Source organism: Branchiostoma belcheri, unplaced genomic scaffold, assembly GCF_001625305.1.
Source record: "Branchiostoma belcheri isolate BF01 breed outbred unplaced genomic scaffold, Haploidv18h27 scaffold51, whole genome shotgun sequence".
NCBI lineage: Eukaryota > Metazoa > Chordata > Leptocardii > Amphioxiformes > Branchiostomatidae > Branchiostoma > Branchiostoma belcheri.
In genome coordinates, this window is record NW_017804143.1 from 1,749,625 (window position 1) to 1,770,571 (window position 20,947).

Consider the following 20,947-nt stretch of genomic DNA (forward strand, 5'->3'; position numbering starts at 1 on the left):
TGCTGGATATCAATTACAGAAATAAAGACTCATACGCAAATATAATCTCAGTGGTATATAATGGAAATATCATACTTATTGACATGTGTAGTATAGTTAATTCAGATATTTGTTTTTATTTTAATAGTAAATTTGATAGTAAACATGATTAGACATACATTTGCAAATTCGCATGTCATTTACACAAATGACAATCAGAATGCTATTAACAGTCAACTATTGTGTACATTTATTTTCCTTATTGCATTTTCAAAAACACACCACTAACACTTCACTTCAAAAACACATGAACCAAAACCTGTAAATCAGTTGCTACGTGACATAATGTAATAATAGAGAACACCAACATTTCCTAAGAACGTATCAACCCTAGAGGCAGTTATGCGAAATAAACAGCAAACAAACAAAGAAGAAACTGAAAACATTGGCGTAAGCCTATGATATGATAGTTCAGTTGGCCTGGATGCCATTATAATAATCTTTCAGTAAATGTCTGGCGGCAAAAGCGTGGTATCCGGCCAATTGATACTGTCTTTGCAGCCACCGAAATATCTACTTGGAGATAACCATCCTAGGACTTTTCAAATGATGTTCTCAATAGGCGGCCTGTCCCCGGTCTTCAGTGCGTCCTTCAGACGTTGCCAGAACAGTGCCTTCCCCTGCGGATCCTTGGGCCACTCCAGGTAGGTGCGCTTGCACATGAGGCGGCGCAGGCGGTGGTAACGGTGCAGGGCGCGGTCAGGGATGTCCTCCAGAAACACCAGGATCAACACATCTACCTGTGGAGTATAGTAGAGGAGGAAACGTTTGGGAGGGTTAGGCATCCAGGTCAACGATACTCAGAGAAAATTCAAACTCTAGATAAACTACGAAGATGAATTCCGAACGTTACGCGATTGAGTGACATCCACCACTGACGCTGAAGAATGCAATGGTGGATGTCACTGTGACTAGAAACGTCCGGAATTTATCCCTTAGTAGAGGTGGATAATTTGGTTGACAGCACAAGGGAGACAGAAACCGAGAGTTGTAGTAGTTGGTGTCATGTCAGGGTAGCTAGAGACCCAGATCTGGTAGAATCGCCGATTGAATGTTTAACTTTTAGGATATGTTGGGCAATGTTCAGTCACAACAATAGGCCACATAGTCGTCTGCGTCTACATCTAGCAGCCGACAGAGGAAGAATAAGAATAGATCTAGACCTCATTCTCTCTACCGTTAGAAGTAATATCGGCAGAGATCCCGGTCCGAGTCCCTGTCAATAGACACTAGTTGACTTGGAGATCTCTACGAATAATATATCGGGCAGAGAGGCTGAGGTCTATTGCTGTGCTAAGAAATGGCAGTAGCTGTCAACACCAGAAAGATTTCCTCATCTAGAACATAGAGGCCTTGAAATTTAATATACGCTACTGACTACATTACCTGTTCATCGAACAGTCGGTAGGTCGCCATCTGCACTTCCATCTCACACCACTCGCTCTTCAGGAACTCTTCCGTCACCAGGCAGATGGTCTTGCGACTGTCGTAGATGGCGTTCACGATGTTGTCGGTGATCGGGGCTCCGCCGACAAAGTCGCGATAGTCCAGGCAGAGTCGGAACTCGCTCCCCTCTTCCTCTTCCAAGTGCGGCACCAGCTCGTCCATCACCCAGGCGCGGTCGTGGTGGTTGTAGGACACGAAGGCGTCGAACTTCTTCTGCGTGTTGGAGTCTCTCAGAGCCTGGTAGCCGTGGAAGCGCGCCTTGATGACGAAGCAGCCGTACTTGATGTACCAGCGGTTCTTGTAGCCCACAAACACGCCCAGGAGGAAGACCACAAGGAGAACGGCAAAGGAGATCGCCACGCGAATGCCCGTCTTGTCGTGGCACCCCTGCGCTTCAGGGTCGAAGTCTAGGATAGTCTTGTGCACGAGCCGTTCTGGCGCCACGCAGCCGTAGTTGGACAAGTTGTAAAAGAGAGTCTTGGTCCGATTACTCACCACCCAATCGTAAAACCACTCTTCTTCACAGGTACACTGCAGGGGGTTGTCTTCCAAGTTCAAGTTGTCAAGATTTTGCAAGAAGCCGAACCCGGCCTTTGGCAATTTTCCAAGTTGGCGGTTAGAATTTAGCTCAAGGGCTCGCAGCTTCGGCAGGTATTTGAACAGCCTGTTTGGGATTCTCGGAATCCGGTTGAAAGAGAGGTCTAATCGGGTCAGATTGTGGAGATTTTCGAAGGGCAGCGCCGTCAACGATTCGAAGTTGTTTTGCGACAGATCTAGCACGTCTAGAGACGTGAGGTTGGTGAACGGGCGGCTAGTTTCTACCTGATCCAACATTGCGTTAAGGTTATTGCGGCCGAGATAGAGCCTCTTTAGCGAGACCAATCCTACAAAGAAATCATGAGGGAAAGACTGAATCCCCCCAGGATTTTTGCAGTCTAATGTTTGTTCTTCCAGATGCAAAGAGACCAACGATGATAGTTCAGTAAACGGGGGAGGGATCGGTTGATCAGCTTTGAAGCAAAGGTTGTTGTTTTTCAAGTACAACTTCTGCAGTTTGGAAAGGCCAAAGAAAGCAGTTTTGTGTATTTCTCGGACGAAATTGTGAGCTAGGTCTAGGTAGACCAGGTTTTCTAGACCTTCAAAGGCGTTCTCGGGCAGAGAAGAGATCTTGTTGAACCAGAAGTCAAGAGACTCAAGGCGGCTAAACCCAAGAAATTTTCGAGATTCTAGTTCCGAAATGTGGCCACGAGGGAAGCCCAACTTTCGTAGTGTTGCTTTGACTGGTTGGAGGGCGGTAGTCGGTACCTCGGGGAGATCGTTCCAATCTACTGTCAACGATTCCAGACGCTTCAAACCTCGTAGACTGAACTTGGTGAATCTGCCTACCGCATGTTTCGTCTCAGGCCCTGAAATGGTCAGAAACCTCAGATTGGGAAGGTTGAGGAACACACTGCCGTGTATGTCGGACCGTCCTTTAGCTAGGGTCAGCGACAGGGATGTCAGATTGTCAAGAGATACGAACGAGCCGTTAGGCACGTTTTCGAAATGGTCGTTTTTGCTCATGTCCAGCGTCTGCAGGCGACCCAACCCACTAAACGCCTTCGGAGGTAAAGCTGTGATGTTATTTCCGACTAGGATCAGACTTTCAAGCCGGGGGAAGAAAGAGAACAAACCCGATTCTGGTAAGAATTGCAGCCCTACATGAGACAAGTCCAGCTGGGTGATTGAGAGGTTGGCCAAGCGTGCAAATGTGGTGTTCGAAGGAGTTTTTACTCCAGTCAGAAACGTGCTGTTAGAGAGGGAAAGATGCAAGGACGTGGTCTCAATGCTTTTCAGGTTGTCAAAAGTCGTGTTCAACGTTTTCATGTCAAGTCTGTTTCCGTCAAGAAACAAGTAGGCTAGGTTACGGAAAGGCCAGAACACTGGGTGCCTGATAGCCTGGATTTTATTGAAGGACAGATCTAGCGCTTGGACGCGCGACTCGTCCAGTGCCGCAAAGCAGTCGTGTTCAAGGTCGGCAATGTTGTTGTAAGCCAGGTCTAAGTGGGCTAATTGTTTCAAATGTCTGAACTCGTTCCCGAGTTTGCAGCGAGTGACCCCGTTTCCCGCAAACGAGGTGAAGTTGAGTGATTTTAGATTGGGGGTGAGGAACTCTACGCTGTTGAGATTGGAGAGGCGAGTGAAGGCCAGTTCGAGATATTCTAACCGTACCAGGCCGTCGAACGCACCTTTCAGAATGGCGGAAATGTTGTTGTGGTTGAGATAGAGTTTCGTCAGGTTGTAGGTGTTTCTGAAACTCCCTGACTGAATGGAGCTGATGAGATTTTTGCTCAGGTCCAGGATTTCCAGCTTGTAGAGTTGTGGGAACGTCTTTGGGCCTGTGGGAGGGAAATTAACGTGGTTGAGCAGGCCGACTATATCTCATTGACCTTAACTACTGTGTTTGGAGAAAAGGAGAACATTAAAATGCTGTCAAGCCTTCGCAAAAGGGGAACAGTTGTACACAAACTTCCTCTTTTTGTGACAGCCGCATAGTTACGTTGGTAGCAACGCCGGTCCCAAAAGTCCCAAGCCCTGTGAACTGATCCTTGTTTTTACCCTACATACAAAATGTAGGTTCCCCCTTTAGCGGCCTCTTCCTCTTTTCCCTTTCCGGCTCGACACTTTCAAGGCCCTTTCGCCCTTTACACATATAGAACCTTATTCCGACCCGACAACTAACCAACCAAGTTTTGGGGCAGTCTGACCAAATTTTGGCCGAGCTTACCTTTCGATACGAATTGAATCCAATTTGAGTTAAATTTGATTCAAAACAGTAGTCGGAGCTTGGATGGGAGTTAAATTTGAGTCAAATATGACTGCAATCCAAGCCCCGACTACTGCTGACATACTCCAGCCAAAAAATCCCCCGCTTGAACCGTGGTCCACTACTGTCCCCTCCCAATCCAGAATGTTAACATTTTTAATTAAAATTTTCATTCTGCTCCCCCAGCCCAACAGTAGCCACCTCACCCAACACCAGCCACCCATGGTGGGGGTACATGAGTTCGGCAGTGTTTATACGAAGCCTAGTTCGGCTATTAGCTGTAGTATATTTGTCTTACCTGCCTTGCGCGCGCACACCTGTTAGTGTTGTATCAATTGCAAGAGATACTATAAAGGGTTGACCAAGGTTTTATCCGAGCAATCTTCCATCTTGTATGTGATAAAGATAATTCAAACCTCTATGACAGGGGATTCACGTTATTAGCACTAGCAGTAGTAATGGCATGATAGCTTCGTACTCACCTAAAACTTGAAACAGGTTGTCCGTCAGGTTGAGCCTTGTGGTGGTTGCAGGTATCCCGCGGGGGACATAGCGTAGGTGTCTCCGGGTACAGGACACAGCGGTGTCCCCCTGTCGGATGCAGTTTCGCAGGAAGTCCAAGTCGAAGGGCGACTTCTTGATTTTCGGAGACTGAGAGAAACCGTTTGGATTCTTCAAGTTCAACAGTTTGGTAGTAACGGCAGGTTTCGCGCTACCGTCGGACAAGCTTGCGCCGAATTCAGCAATGCAGAGCGCTGAGATAAGACACAGAATTGAGAGTGTCGTCGGAAACGCAGCCATATTGCATGCACGGACACTAGGTTTTGTTGAAGCACTGAGTTAACTATGCATGGTGTGGTGCCAGTGTGTGCCAGTCAGGGTATTTATATGAGATGGGGAAGCTTATGTTTATCTTTGAAAAGCAGAAGTTGCCACAGAAGTTCACACAAAACACCGATACACCAAAATAGCAGCGAACAATGCGTTTGTTTAAAACCTATACTTTGCAATTGCTATGATCTAGTTCTGCAAATAGGGAAGTAACATTGTCAAGTTTCGCATAGCTGGCCAGTGGGTACTAGTAACCTCTTTAGCATGGACTCTACGGGTCGGGATTTTTTTCTGGTCGTGTATCATGATCATGATCAGCTTTTATTGTTTCTTATTAGCCGCCTTTATACAATTAAAACTGATACAAAACCAAATCACACCAAAACGATATTTTGTCCCTGCTATGGTGGTTAATAGATGGAATTAAGGTATGCACCTTTCGAAAGCGGAAGTCGCCAGGGTCACTGAGGGTGCATCATTTGCAGGCAAAGCGGAACTTTATACGCGGAAGGTTATGGGTTCACACTTCCGTAACTATGGAGCAAAACTATTTCGGTTACCCGCTTGTTTACATTCGTGACTGATTGTACTTGAACCTTTTCATCGCTACAAAAACTTCCTCAAGAAAAAAGTAACAAACAACTTCATCAAGTTAGAAACGACTTCCTCCTTCCTGCGGAAGTACGCGAAAAATGTCTGCTAACTTAAAATTAGTAGCTTCAACAATAGAAGGTGCAGAGCATGCTTAAGTCGATAGGTGTCGCTTCAACAATATGTACCCCCAAGCATGTTGGAGAGGAAGGTTGTACATTGTAGCAGTCTCAAATTGTATTCCCAGCATCTGCTTCCCTGGGATACATCCATATTTGAGGCTGCCATCTTACGTGTTCATTTTACTTTTTCAGTAACAAGTGGTAAAAGGTGGGTAAAACTGTGACCAAACAGGAAATAGTCTGTGACATTTATATAGAGCCATAGGGGAACCTCCACTCTAGCCTGCCTGTCAATACTGTCCTCTCAATCCCTAAGCAGATGTTAGCTCTGGCTTGTTTTGCAGTGTTTCATGAATCTCTTTTGTGATGAATCAGCAAGAACTCAGGCTACAAGATCTGGCACATCAGAAGGTACATGTATGCAGTGCTGAAGAAACATGCTAAAGAATTGGGAGTGAACATCTGCTTGCTGCTTTTACATTACAGTTTTGTCCACTCAAAGGTAAGACCTTTGGGAGAAGCACTTAACACGACTTTCTTCACTTAACTCAAGTGAAAATGAGTATTGTCCTGTATTTGTGTTTTTGTGTTGGTGGCAGCATAAAATAAGTTTATATAACTTGAGCGTGCCATCTAGTCATGAAATGTTGGAATATAAAAAAAAATGTAAGACAAATTGACAGATAAAGTATGATTACATCTGACAGCTTTATTGCCTTCATTGACACGTTACAAATACAAGAACTTCCCCTCGATCGCAAGCAGATAAAAAAAATCTCGTTCAAAATAAACAGGAACGGACTTACTTAAATACAAGGGGCACCGCACGCGTATGCCCTGTCTATACCATAACAATACATGTCAGTCACAGGCTGCAAAGTCCGATCACACTTTTTACATCCATCTAGATAGAGGTGGGCTCGAACTGGTATAACCAGTCGACCGCATTTCTACATGTACAAAAATTACTTCTATTATACCAACGTGGTTCATTGTCGTGGCTTATACAACATCTACAATATTGAGGTCACGATGGAGAGATATTGGACTGCCGGTGCGGAACTATTAACAGTAAAACTGTGGATATTGGTTCGGACGAAAAAATATCGGACAACATTTCTGTATCAAACCGAAGAATCTGAATGGCTCACATTCAATTTTATAGTTTACATTCTACAAACTTTACAAGTTGGAACATCTCCAACTGGCATCACAGGGACTCCATACAATATTCATCAGTATTAGGCACGGACAATTCTTACATTATTGAATCTGAGCTGTGTTAGCGCTATCAAAGCAAAGGGAGGAAAATCACTTAAACCTATGATCATGAGCGTTAGTGGAATATATCAAATCACAATGGAATAAGGCCACACTAATTTAATTTCTTGGTTAACGGATTTGCCCGCTTCATTTTTTTCTGATTTTCAAAAAAAAAAAAATCAGAATCAAATGCAAAATAATCATATTTTGCCCCGAACAGTTGAAAACAGTCATTTTCTTCCTAGTTGTTACAGATATTCCATCTTTCAATGCAAAATTCATTGTTTAAATTTTGAACCAGCCTGGTGTGTTGACTTCATGGCTCCTATCGTACCATTTTGGGCCATACTAGGATGCCTAGGCCTGTTTTTATTTTTTATTTTTTTTGCCTGCCCACTCCATTATTTTTCTACAAAAATCCGTTAACCAAGAAATTAAATTGGTGTGGCCTAATACATAATAGAAACATTCTGACTTGAAGATGACATTCTTGGTACAGAAGTTGACGAAACAGCGATTCCTTATTAGCTGCGACATTGAGCCCAAATCATTCCATCAAGAAATTTACATTTCATATCTACAATTGATAGATAAGGACTTCCTCAAAGGACACTCATTTTAAATCAAAGATTTCTTCTCAATTGTGAATCTGCTCAACATTCTTAGCCATCTTCTTTATCTTTTCGCTAGATGGAAAATTGCCATTGTCTGTATATTAATTATGCTATGAAGTTAACCAAACAAGGTACTGGTCAAAACAGGGCTCAAAATGGCGTGAAGCAACTCACTGGGCAAATTGACAACAGCATTTGTTTTGGTTTATCCATGTGATAAAAATTTCATGTCATTGAATCTTTTACATGGCCTTTTTTCTGATACATCTCAAGTTTTAATTTCCTTTTTCTTTTAGAAATGAGTGATTTCAATGCACTACAAATTGTCTTTTTTATATGTTTAACCAATCTATCAAAAAGTGTATGTGTTAATATACAGTTCGATTTTCTCTTTGATTTTCAATGTCAGTTTTTGTATAGTTGACTTACAAAATGTAGATTTTAGTGATTCTTTTAACTACATACATGTCATTCTAAATCAAAATTGTGCAAAAATTTCAGTTCAGTTTCAAATCTGTACAAAAATGTAAAATGATTCAAACTGAAAATACCCTTAAGTTTTTGTAAACACGACAACATGCATGCATGACCATTTTGAGCCCTGTATTGACTAGTTTGCCTAACTACTGTATCACATTTCTATACAACATGCAGCGATGCATACTAAAGCAGTACTTGTACCATGATGATGATAAAAAAGTACAAATATACAAAATGGAAAAAAAATCATTGCAATACCAAAATATCTACACATTTCAAGTAACTTTTCAAGTCAATGCGTTTTTTAATAACAAAACAGAAGTCATTAAGTTGGAACTCTGCTTATGGAGAAGACTTATTCCACATTACAGTAATTTCTCCATTGTTTGGCATGATTGTGACAGTCATTCAAGGCATTAGATCATCAAAAACCTTTTTTCAAATACAACATATAATTACAGCCAAACAATTATACATTATTAGGCCAGACCACTTTCATTACTCTTACTGCAATCTTCATAGCATTTTTTTAGGCCAATGTAAGATATTTTCAATATAGAAAACAAACAATACTGTTTTTCCCAATATTGCAACTCTCTGAATCTATATGATAAGACAAGTTTGAAACATTTTGTGCATACAATATGTTTCCCCAATTGCTTTGAAGCCATATAGATATAACTGTAAAAGTGGACTGGCCATATTGGAATTATATATTTTGGGAAGCAACAACTTATAGTTGTACAGCATAGTCTGATTCTGTCATTTGTCACAAAATATATACTCGACAATGGAAGCCACAGTTAACAACAATCATATTACTGTAGCTGATTATCAAATACTATTTTAAGCTTGAGCCTTCTAAATATTGCCCTTCAATACAGAGGAATGGGTTAATTGTAAAGACTTTGTACAGCATTTTACACATGGAAAATTTCAAACGTTTGTCGTGTAGGTTCTGAACGATGAATTGCGACATCAAAAATATATGGAGCGACAATATGTGAAATTAGTTAATATTAACCTGTATTAGTTAATATTAACCTGTACCTGTCAGGTTAAGATATAAATGCTTGAACTCGAGATACTGCCAATGACAAAAGCTGACTGTGTTTCATGCTACATGCTTTTAATTTCTTGTGTCTTTAAAATAAGAGTCTGGGCAACTTATATTTATGTATTGAACTTGCCCAAAATGATGATGATGATGACAATAAAAAGCTAAGTGAAACAAATAACCATTTTTATATTTCAATATTCAAACATTTACTTTTCACATACTCCACAACAAATATCATTTACAATCAAAATGTCTCAATGTACATAGTACAATGTAGTATCAACAGTCGATAGTCGGCGGCCAAAAGATGCAACTGTTACAGCGAATGGACACAACTGTTTCTTACAAAGTTAGGGTTGCTCCATGACACTTTTTGAAAGAGCAGTTTTGATTGGTTGGCAGTGGTCATGTGATGAACATACGTAACAGACATGACAAAGTGTTTGAAAATGCAGAGGTTGAATTTGTTTGGCTGTTTCAGTACAAAATTAAGTCCTCTCCTATACCTCAGACAAAGTAATGATTTCTTTTTTGTAGCTCTACATGAAAGTGATTTCTCCCAAGTTTGGTGAAAACTGTAGTAACTTCTGGGGGGTGGGGGGTCTTCTCACTTGACTGAAGTAGACAACGTCTGATTTCTGGATGCCACCCAGGCAGTAAACACATCTCTGTAGCAAACAAAGAAACAAGATAAATGGTTAGTTCAAGTTTTTGATACTAAGGTACCAAACATGTACAACAATTTCAAGAACTACTGATTTGTAAAGGAAAATGTTTACAATGTGTGCTCTGTTGGAAATGGATTAGACAGCAGGAAGAAAGTTAAGAATATATAAGTTATATGTAATGATTATGGTCTATAATTCCGTCAATATTGACCGTATGGTTCATAACAGCCCTACAAATTCGGCTATGGCTGAACAGTCCTATACGGGAATGACACTCTGCGACATAGGGCACATTTGTGAGCTGACTCAGGACTGTTGCAGAGTTCTTTTGTTTATGTGTTAACCCTTGTCCAGCTGGCATTTTTTACCGAATATTTCCCCAAAATTTGATAGACCCTTGCCCTGCGGTGGAATAGTTACTTCCGCATTCAATGCTTTTTACTGCGGTGTGATGCGTTGCACGAGAAACAATCGCAGATTGTACTTTTACAGGGCGATATATGAATAGTACTGTATGACTGTGCAAGTCATTCATGTATATTTAAGAATCCCTTCCTAGTTACCTGCAGTGGCTGACGACACACTCGTTGCTGCAGTACTCGTTGTCCCAGTCGGGGCTCTCGATGGCGAGGTTCTCGCAGCCCTGCCGCAGACACTGCTGTCTCGACATCTGCATCTGAGTCTGGAGCGGCGCCATCTAGAGAGGCAACAGGGAACTGCAACGTTACTACAAAGACTATCATGATGGTGAGTCACACAAATTCTCCTACATTACACTGCAGAAGTACACTGACTTTTAAGCCAATGACATGGAGTAACAACTATATATAGAATTACAGTGTGTACTCGTATCATACGAGGTACCAGCCGGACTGCTGAAAGATCCTATATTACATGTAGGTGCATGTATACTGTAAATTCATTCATTTTCACACTCATCAGCAGAATTTTGGCATTGAAGGGAAAGGTGAGTTTTTTGCAGTGTTTTAGCTTTCTTGGCTTTGCTTTGCTAACAAAGGTTAGGTTTAGGTACTGACTTGCGCGGACTGTCAGACTGCCCCTACGGCTGACAAGCTTCGGGACTGAGCTCGACGAGTGAACTGATGAGTCAGTGAATGACTAAATACACAAATCAACTCACCTGTGTGTATGCAGGATGAGAATGTGGTGGGGACTGCTGCAAGGCTAACAAAGTGACCGGTATTGTGTGTATACTGTAAATTCAATACGTACCTGTGTGTATGCAGGGTGAGAATGCGGTGGTGACTGCTGCATGATGTGTCGAGGCGGGGACGTTCTCACGACGGCGGGGTTGGCGGGAGGGGACATGTTGGGTTTGGGCGCGATGTTTCTCAGCGCGGAGTGGGACAGCGAGATGTTGTTCTGCTTCTTACTCTCATCTGACTCTGCCTGATCCACAGCAGCCTGGAGGGAGAACAGATTAGGGTTGAGTCTGTTACATAAAATCAGAAGATTACATGTAGGATCCATGAATAGTTTCATCAGGTTGGTAAGTCACTGAGTGAAGAGACTCTTTTTACACAACCAAGTGTTTTATTCACCTGTGCTGCAGTGCAATGTGAACCAGTCAGAATTGCTTGTCTGTGTAAAAAGAGTCTCTTGACTCAGTAGATTAGGATGGTTACATAAAATCACTAGGTATTCATGTAGAGGATAGCCTTAGCTTTAAGATAAAACAGTCATCCTCCTTTGAGGCAAATCATGATGCTTTTACTATGAAAAAAATTATGACTATAGAATAGTTTCATTGGCAAGTTCATGCCCAAGGGCTAATTTCAACATGAAACAATAGAAAGACTACACAGGCACTGCAAGTTAACAAAGGAACAAGTGACTGTGGCTTTCTGTGCCCAAGAGCCACAGGACGGAGGCAAGTGGCGGGCTGCCATCAAGCCCCAGCATCAGAGTGCAAGCACGTCTAACCCTTGTTACAGGGAACAACAGACGTTAAACTGGATAGAGACAGAGAGAGATTGTACAAATTGCACTGACCTGTGACACGAGGCTTGCTCTGTATGCAGCCAGTTGTTTCAGGTATTCCTTCTTGGCTGCTTCTGTCTTTTTCTTGTAGACCTGCTTCTGTTCCTCCCCAAGACTGTCCCACATTGACGCAACGATCTTAGACACCTCACCAAACGTCGCGTTCGGATTCTGACCCTTGATGGCCGCCTGTTCAGGAAAAATACAGTCAGCTCAATACCAGCAGAGCATCATCATCATCAGTAAGACTTGACTTGAGAACAAATTTATGAATACCACTACAGAACACATGACATTGTTAAGTAAATGTTAAATACTCGCTAGTTAAGGTTGGGCAAGCCTGTATGTATACCAGTCAGACAAATAAATCAATAAATCTAAGCAAGTCTTATTATCAGACTAATATATTGCTATAAGAATGAGGGATGGAAGGAAAGAATGAATGAATGGATGGATGGATGAGATGAATGAACAAAGAACTGAATGACTGGATGAACTAACATTGTCGTTATTGAATGATTGAATATGAACAAATGATGAATGAGTGAATGAATGAATGCATGAATGAATCAGTGAATGAACGAAAAGCACAGTGCCTACAGACCTGTGTATCTCTGAAGAACAGTGCGTAAGCTGACACGGGTTTCTGTGGCTCGTTGGGGTCCTTCTTCCTTCTCTTCTTGGGTGTTCTCTTCTTGGGCGCAGTGGCGGCAGGTGTCGGCTCCTGTGTGGCTGCTGCCGCTGCTCTCTTCAGACCCTGGGCAAGGAACTGGGCACAAGGGACACAGGGTTAGACCTTTTATTGCTGTGGGTGAGTTGTATCATTCTGTATCTAGTATTATGCTGTTAAGTATATTGGCTACAGTGCAAGCCAGGTGGGGACAATCTGTTGGTAAAATATGACATGATTGTATAAAAATTAATTAATGGACACAAATTTTGACTGTACAACTCGTGTCATTGTCGAGGGATGAGCAATCCATCTACATCAGGACAGTTCAACTGTCCCTCAACTAGGCAATACAGACTTTCTGCAATCTATGATCCACTGATTACTGAGTCACCTGAATAATGTGATGTCACAGAAGCGGTGGATTGCTCATTCCTTGACAGAAATGAGTTGTACCATTGAAGATTTGGGTGAGTCAAATTTCTTGTCTTGGATATTACAGTTTAAACCAACTACAAATTGCGCACATTGTGTATGCAGGGTGAGAATGTCTGCCTTACCTTTAGTGGCACGTTGTCATCGCTCTCATCCTGACCGTCTCCTGAGTTCGGAGACCCTGATGGCGACGTGGATTTCGAGCCGGGTGACTGCGCGCCGCCGACACCGAACGCCGAGCCCTGGTCCAACCCAAGCTGCTCGCTAAGCGTCGATTGGCTGATCGTGGTCAGCGGGGAGTTCCCGTACGCCGATTGGCTGCCGGAGGTCATGTGACCCATGTGGTCGGAGTTGAAGGTGGATTGGCTGGAGGATATAATAAATGGTTTATTGTTCAATAACAGAGTGTTCGGCTCAGACTCAAGAGGTCCCGGGTTCGAATCCTCGCCAATGCCACCGATCTTGTGCCCTTGGGGGAGGCACTTTACACGACTTTCCTCACTTCACTCAGGTATAAATGAGTACCAAGCTTTGGTTAGGCACGTCTCTTGGATAGGACGTTAAATGGAGGTCCCGTGTTTGGGGAGAGCCACACCCAACACACGTTCAAGAACCCTTATCGAAAAGAGTAGGGGACCTTCCCGGTGTGAGTGGTTTAAACCCTACAGTCCGGTCTTACGCAGCTTGTTCTTACATGTACAAAACTGGTGTGTTATGCCTAAAGGCGGTTTACCGGTTATGCGAAACAAACAAACAAATGAAGAGGATAAGTGCATACCTGGAGGAGGAGGCCTGGTCGAAGGCCAGGTCCATGGGGGAGTGTCTAGTTGTCATGGCGACCCCGGAACTGTCAGGCACGGTTGTGGACCCCATACAGGTGGTGGGGAAGGACCGAGACGTGGTGTTCATGCCTGGACAAACAAGGAAGGAAGAATATCAATGATGGCAGTTAGTTAGTTAAAGCCCTCTCCCAAGCATTAGTATGGTCGCATCTGACGGCACCCATCTGTTTCTTTGCCCTTGGGCCACACAGTTGTGCAATCACTACAGCAGGGTCTAGTCCACTGGAAGTGGTGTGCGTTTAACTCCCAAACTCTTTCCCAAATGCTAAGTGCTAAGCACCATTTTAAAGTCTTTGGTATGAGACTCGGCCGGGAATTGAACTCACAACCTACCAAATGCAAGGCGAGCACTCTACCCACTTGGCCTTTGCAATTTTTTTTTGCAAATCAGAAAAAAAATGAAGTGGGCAAATCTGAGAACCAACAAATTAAATTGGTGTGGGCTAATCATGATAACTGTGTCTCACCTTCTTCCATGTGTAGAGCGTCTGCGAGTGTGATTGGTGGAATGTATTAGATGAACAGATGAAACTATTTCTTGCTTCGTTCATAACGAAAGTGAAGGAACAGCTTGGAGGTTTAGGTTGTATTACTGTACCTTCTTCCATGTGTAGTGCGTCTGCCAGTGTGATGGGAGAAATGTATTCTTACAGATGAAACTATTTCTTGCTTCATTCATAACGAAAGTGAAGGAACAGGTTGGAGGTTGAGGTTTTATTACTGTACCTTCTTCCATGTGTAGTGCGTCTGCGAGTGTAATCGGTGGGATGTCCAGGTTCTGAGGTGGGAACTGTGGCGTGGGCTCATTGTAGGTCCTGCTCGCTCCCACCAGGTCGGACTCGCACGCCGGCGGGGGCGTGATCGGCGGGATTTGGAACTCTTCATCACCGAAACTCGGCGTGTGGAAGGTCTGCAAAAAGAAGATTGGAATTTTGATTTCTCTTTTCTTATGTAACATAATATTATGTAGTATATACATTAAATTTTGTATTGTATCTCCATCACCAAGGTGGAAGGTCTGAAAGAAAGGATTTAATATTCTAATGTCAGAAATATCTATGTCTATGGATTTTCATGAATATGTCATTTCTGTACCTCTGATTTTCTCTTGTCTTGTGTAACTCCATGTACATGTATATTATATCTCCAAATGGTTTCAGTCTTATAAGCTCAGGGGCTGGGTGCTTGAAGGACAAATTCATTCATTCATATTCATTCATTTATATTACTTCTGTACACTGTTTATGTTTATGAATATATCATGTAACCTAAATCTTATATTTTATCATGACCCTGACCCTCATGGGCGTCAATGAAAAGCAGCCAGCATGCAGACCAATTTGAGTTTTTATTAATAAACAAACAAAATATTTTATGACAGAAAAGCTATAAAAAGCAGTCACAGTGGGCAACAATTAAAGAGTTAGAACTTAGATGTTTTAATTTAGTATCGATATTCATTTATTTGGTACCAGATCCAAAACCACAGTCACTACATACAGTCCCATAGACACTTTTGAAAATTGTAATTAAATGTGCCCCAACCCACTCACAATGTAATGGCCCCTTGTTGACGTAATGGCTTTCTTTTATGTAGGAATCACACTTTGACATTCAGAATAGTATTACTTACAATGTATACATCGAAACCCACCCTCTTCACAGTAGCTTAACATCCAGGTCATGCACATGCACAATAACAGAAGTATCATGTTTCATAAAGCGACCCACGCCATATAGCAACAATATGGCAATCGCAGGAGACTATTGCCTTTTCGGCTATAAATGTGGAGTGTTATCCGTAAAGTATGTCTCTATGCTCCACTTGGTCCATTCAGAAGACACATAACCCTTCTGGGTCACATCCAAACTGCTCTTTATAGCAGAAAGTGAAAGATATGTTTAAATGGCATTATTTCATGTTGCGCTCGGTGACTATATCCTCCGGCAATACGGTCCGAAAGTGTTATACGGCTGGCCGGACGGACTGCCAAATATGCCTCGTACAAAAGGTAAATGTCCGTGGTAAAATATGTCAAAGCTATCGAGAGGTCAACTCTTTCCCTTGTCCCGCTATCTAGAACAACTCCATAATTTATAATTCCGAAGAACAAAAGCAAAACGAAAATAGGGCCTCAGTTATTCTTATCCTGACAACACAAATGTTTTATCTTCATTCGAATCAACAAATATAGTTACACACAAAGTAATGGGCCTTAATTGCTTGCATATGTTTGTCACTGTTGCGCTGTAACTGTGTGTGCACAGAGATTGCTGTATGTACTGTACTCCCACAGCTAATGCGCAAGTACATAAAAATTAGGGCGGCCTAAATGCTTGGATGCAAAATAATGGTAACAAATCGTCGTGATCCCCGGCTGGTATTTTATAGAGCCACAACCCGCAAGTCTGGGTTTAATGAAGCTAAGGTAGGGTAATCCAAACACGATATCATCATACAGCGAAGGTACAACAGAGCCGAGTAGATCAGAACACAGCACCCCGCTTAAATCATACATTCTTCAAAACAGCAATATGGACATGTTATAGGTCCCTGGTGGATGCCAACCCAGAGTTACAAGGCAATATCCCCAATCTCATTTTGCCATATTCCTACTGTTCATTATTAATATCTCACCCCAGGGAGCGGGCTATTCGTCTTCAAAGAACCTATTTGATGCGATTCCGCTTCAACTTCTGCTCCATAAATTTCGGTGTTATTTCACCCCGGCCGGTTGTTATTTTAGACTTACACAATGTCTAAGTTAGGTCTCGGCGAGGTGGTTATTCTCATGGTAATGACTCGCCGTCGCAAAGTCGCCAGAAAATGCTATCGTAAAATGTTTTCCTAGATGGGCGCAATAAATAACCCGGTCCAATTATTTTTGTAATATGACATTTGAATCAAGTAATTTCATTTCGGGGGACAGCTTGACATGTGTTGTGTCACATTTCTCGCGACAAGCCCCACAAATCACGGCCATTCTTTTATAGGCATGTCTTATTAAACTTTCATGCGGAGCCGAACTTTTACAGGAGTCGTTCAAAAGCATCATCGGCGGGTCACGTCATTTTACGTGCAGCTTTTAAAACTTATATTACGATCGGTCGTGAATCTAGTGTTTCCGTGCGATTGTAGTAAAACCCGGCTTTTTCTTGAAACGGCCTCATTAAATTACCGACATCCACGCAGCAAAGTGATGGAAAATAACAGGCACCATTTGGCCAATTGAACAGGAATTTAATAAGCCAATAAGAACCCGGTAATTAGATTGCAAAACAAGCGACAAAGTGGGCTGCTTGGATACATAAAAACACTAGTAACACTCCGCGCACAGCTTTCAAGGTGAACACAAGAACGTTGGAACCTCTGCGATTTCATCATCACGAGACAAAATTTCCTATCAGTGCAGAGGAATGGTGTATAACGACCTTCCCCACATTTGATTTTACCGGCGACAAATACAAATTACCACTCAGCCACAAAGGAAAACGAGAAGGATTACGATCTAAGGAACCACCCTGCAAGGAGATTATCTGGGAAATTGAACTCAAAATGGAAAGGAAAAATAATCAAATCCTTATCATTACTCATCATTCCGCTATGAGTGCTATTACACAGGCTTCTCCCTCCCCGGAGGGAATTTCAAAGATGTCGGACCTGGCCTCAAAATAAACCAGCATGATAATAAACCACACCTTGATGACTGTCACGGCCACATGTCTTTATCTAACCCAAATTCACAGAATCTGGTGGAATAATGTCAAGATTAGTATTTGTTGTCATATTGCAATTATTTTTCTTATATAATATCATTGAGTTTTGTTTGCATAATTTCTACTTCGCTCAATTAAAATTCAAATGGCTTAATTTATGATCATCATTTTTCATTTTTGATATGCATAAAACATGTTTTTGTGGCAGAGTCCTATCCAAAAGGATTGTTTTGGTTTAGACCAAACAAGGTGATGTTGAATCCCTCTTGCTATAAAATTGCAACATGATGTAACCCAACACTAGTTACCATCATGGTAACAAACAGTCTGGCTCAGGTCATTGACCTTTTTGGTTTGGAGAAGAAGAAGAGGAAACTTAGCAAAAACAGTATGTTTTCCTTTGGTAAACATGAAAATCTTTTTGGGATTTTGGATGGCATAATAGTAAAATAATTATCATATTATGTATATTATTAAGTAGTGCTTTATATGTAATGATTTGTACAGACAGGTGATCTTTTGGACAAAATCTCTAAACAGTACCACCAGACTAGGTGTTACTGAAACAGCCCTTAACTTCCTGGCTCCGGTTCAAGAGAATAATGGAGAGTCCCCTGAAAAAGACAGACCTTTCTTTGGCAGAGACTGCTGCTGAACAGATGTATTTTGACAAGTAGAAGCACTCACCATTAATCCGATAGCAATCTGTTTCTAAATTTACAATCAAGGACGGTCCCATTATCTTAATTACAGGTTCAGCAACATTTTCACAATTTTAAAGCTTCTCTAGTGGAAGGTGCAAGATTCTGTGCAAAACCCGGGGTTAACATCAACGAAATTCGAGTATTATTTACCAGTAGAGAGGAGCACTGGAGGTATAAGTTATAGTCTGACCTGTGTTCATCGTGCCTCAGAAATGGGACACTGATAGCTCATAATTTACTACTTTCCAGCCCCGAAAATTGGACTCTTTGCTATCTATCATGATGGTTAATGCAGCTATCTGTTATTACACAGTACGCATGTGTTATACACTTTTCTCACAAAGGTTGCGCGGGGGAAGATAGCCAACGAATTTGCCCGGTGTGTTACAGATGTATTTGGCCATAAAGGTATTTATTTCTTATCCCCAATCCATCATCCAGTTCTTGATGGGGATGCAATTATTTGCCCCCATTTGTCAAACCTAAATGGCAGTTCATTATAGGATCCCACCAGTCCATCCCTATAACCCATCCTAAAAGGCCAGCCCTAATAAAAATCACTGCCCGGGTCCGAATTTTACTGTACGTCGCCTTACAATATGGTTCCCGTCACAATATAACTCTCCGTTTTTTCTCCCTTTACTTTTACGGCGGCGGATACTTATTGTCGTGGCGGCTCAATAAAACGTCAGGACAAATTTTGTTCATGGTCCGGGATCAAATACGAGTACTATATATAGAGCAGTTTTACGACATGGCTTTTGCATTTTGCACTGCGTTTAAATGACTTTTCCAAGGGCAGGGTATCCTGAAATGGCTTGCACAGAATGCAAATGGTAACGTGTGTATTTTTATGGCCCCTCACGATATAGTGCTTTTTGCCATTTCTGCAACACTCAAAGAAACTTTAGGACCACAGAGGGGACATTTAGGCTAGAAGAATACAGTCATTTATTTTCTATTTTCAGTCTGAGCTTTGAAATAAAACCAGATGTGACCACTGAAGGAGATTGTTAAAAAATTAACCAAAAATAGCATCAACGATCATTATTAGCAAGTCTTCTGGCAAATTTAAAGTGATTGCGCATAATACACTTGAGCCATTAATGACCAAATTTAAACTAAAAATAGGAGCATGAAGCAGACTGAAAATGTATGAAATAAAACTGTATTATCATGCTGCATTGTAACAGTTGTACAATGTGTGCAGTATACTGGTACATTGCACCTTGATGCTATTAAGGGTTGGAACTGCAGACACAGTGGTAGAAGCGTACAGTTTTCCGTACTGTAGCAGACAGATTATGATTAATCTCCTATAGTTGTCAAAAAATTATACATATTCTGCATGTAATGTTGCAGTTGTAAAATTTTACCACAACAATCCGAAAAACTGCTGACTAACATATAGGATATGTGTGACCTTTTAAAATTAATTCGTCTACAGCTCTTTGAAAATTGTCTTTTCAAAAAGTCCTCAATAACCATTCTTCTTGTACGTCATGTATATCAAAGTAAAATGTTTTCCAGCAGACTAATATTGACCCATTTATAATCTATTTGATCCAGTGAACAATAGAAAGTTCGGGCTATAGAAGCATATCTACCATGCATTAACTCATTTGATGTCCATTTTGAATGACCGACTTTGACACGAAAATTTGCCAATCAATCTTTCAATTACATTAAGTGCTATGATTCAGGCCACACCATCTGTTATATGGTCGGTGGGCATCAAATGCAAACAGAAATGAAAGTATAATTTACTAAGCAAATTTGCATTTAAATCAACACCTTTATGTAACCAAATACTCCAACACATGTAAACAACCTTTTCTGTTGTTTAATGCTGGGTGTACTAGGTAATATGACAAATAAATTCATGACAATGTTTGTTTTTGGTTTGTTCAGTACAGGAAATGATGAATAAATTGTTACCAAAAGACACATCCATTTTGATTTAATATGTATTTTGGATATGTTGTATGTAACATATACTTTCCAAAATCATAAAACATATTTGACATCTAACAAAAATGAACATGATATTCCACAATATACACAAAGTATGATCACGACCAGTATACACAAAGTGCCAAAAATTGTCTTTTTGATATTGATGAAAAGAATTCTCAAACTTCACAAACCAAATGTCACTTTTTGAGCAGCCTTAAATTTTGTAGTCGCATAATGCAGCACTCAGGGACGTTAACCCGCAAAGTTAGCGAATATCTGGACGGGCCATTTTTTACAATTATGCCGCGATGTCAGCCCGGGTATGAAAACACATTTGTCCAGCTTAGCAGACAACCCCGTCCTATTATATGATATGCACAATGCGCTTTTATCTACTGTTGTGAGCGCTTTGATGAATGGTGTAAGAAATTACATTGATGTCGTGCCTATCGGGATGGAAACAGCAAGGTCAATAGATTTCAGCTCGAGTTATCTCGCGTTAGCCAAGAATCCCTCCCAGGATATGGAATATAACTTAGTCACATCCACAGATGAAATGTATTACGAAGTGTATTATGCTTTTAAATTATCAAGTAGTGACCTCTGTGATTATATAATGTACAACAAATGTCATGTCTAGATCTTGAAACAGGTGGCATTGTCGAATAAGTACATATTATTAAATGTACAATATATTTAGCA

At 41.4% G+C, this 20,947-nt stretch overlaps 2 protein-coding genes across 2 annotated transcripts in view; both read right to left on the reverse strand.

The window, feature by feature from the left end:
* Positions 1-81: 81 nt before the first annotated feature.
* On the reverse strand, positions 82-5,217 carry LOC109480544 (toll-like receptor 13). The gene is made up of 4 exons (XM_019782765.1): positions 4,774-5,217; positions 3,069-3,863; positions 1,426-2,369; positions 82-779 (listed from the first exon to the last, which is right to left on the reverse strand). Exons 1-4 carry the CDS (start codon positions 5,090-5,092, stop codon positions 582-584), a joined length of 2,256 nt encoding a protein of 751 aa, XP_019638324.1. The 5' UTR covers positions 5,093-5,217; the 3' UTR covers positions 82-581.
* A 2,779-nt stretch (positions 5,218-7,996) lies between these two features.
* Positions 7,997-20,947, reverse strand: part of LOC109480545 (TOX high mobility group box family member 3-like) — a 43,994-nt gene continuing 31,043 nt past the window's right edge. Inside the window, exons 4-11 of the mRNA XM_019782766.1 lie at positions 14,595-14,778; positions 13,805-13,937; positions 13,152-13,392; positions 12,526-12,690; positions 11,934-12,110; positions 11,154-11,345; positions 10,484-10,617; positions 7,997-9,920 (exon numbers count right to left, since the gene is read on the reverse strand). Coding sequence (XP_019638325.1) covers positions 9,860-9,920; positions 10,484-10,617; positions 11,154-11,345; positions 11,934-12,110; positions 12,526-12,690; positions 13,152-13,392; positions 13,805-13,937; positions 14,595-14,778 — 1,287 coding nt within the window. The 3' untranslated portion in view covers positions 7,997-9,859. The remainder of the gene's footprint in view (positions 9,921-10,483; positions 10,618-11,153; positions 11,346-11,933; positions 12,111-12,525; positions 12,691-13,151; positions 13,393-13,804; positions 13,938-14,594; positions 14,779-20,947) is intronic.

Coding starts and splice junctions, on each gene's coding strand:
- LOC109480544 (XM_019782765.1), bottom strand. CDS start 5,092: ATGGCTGCGTTTCCGACGACACTCTCAATTCTGTGTCTTATCTCAGCG. Junction 2,370..3,068: donor GAAGGCGTTTAGTGGGTTGG/GTCGCCTGCAGA, acceptor ATTTCTTTGTAG/GATTGGTCTCGCTAAAGAGG. Junction 780..1,425: donor ACCGACTGTTCGATGAACAG/GTAATGTAGTCA, acceptor TATACTCCACAG/GTAGATGTGTTGATCCTGGT.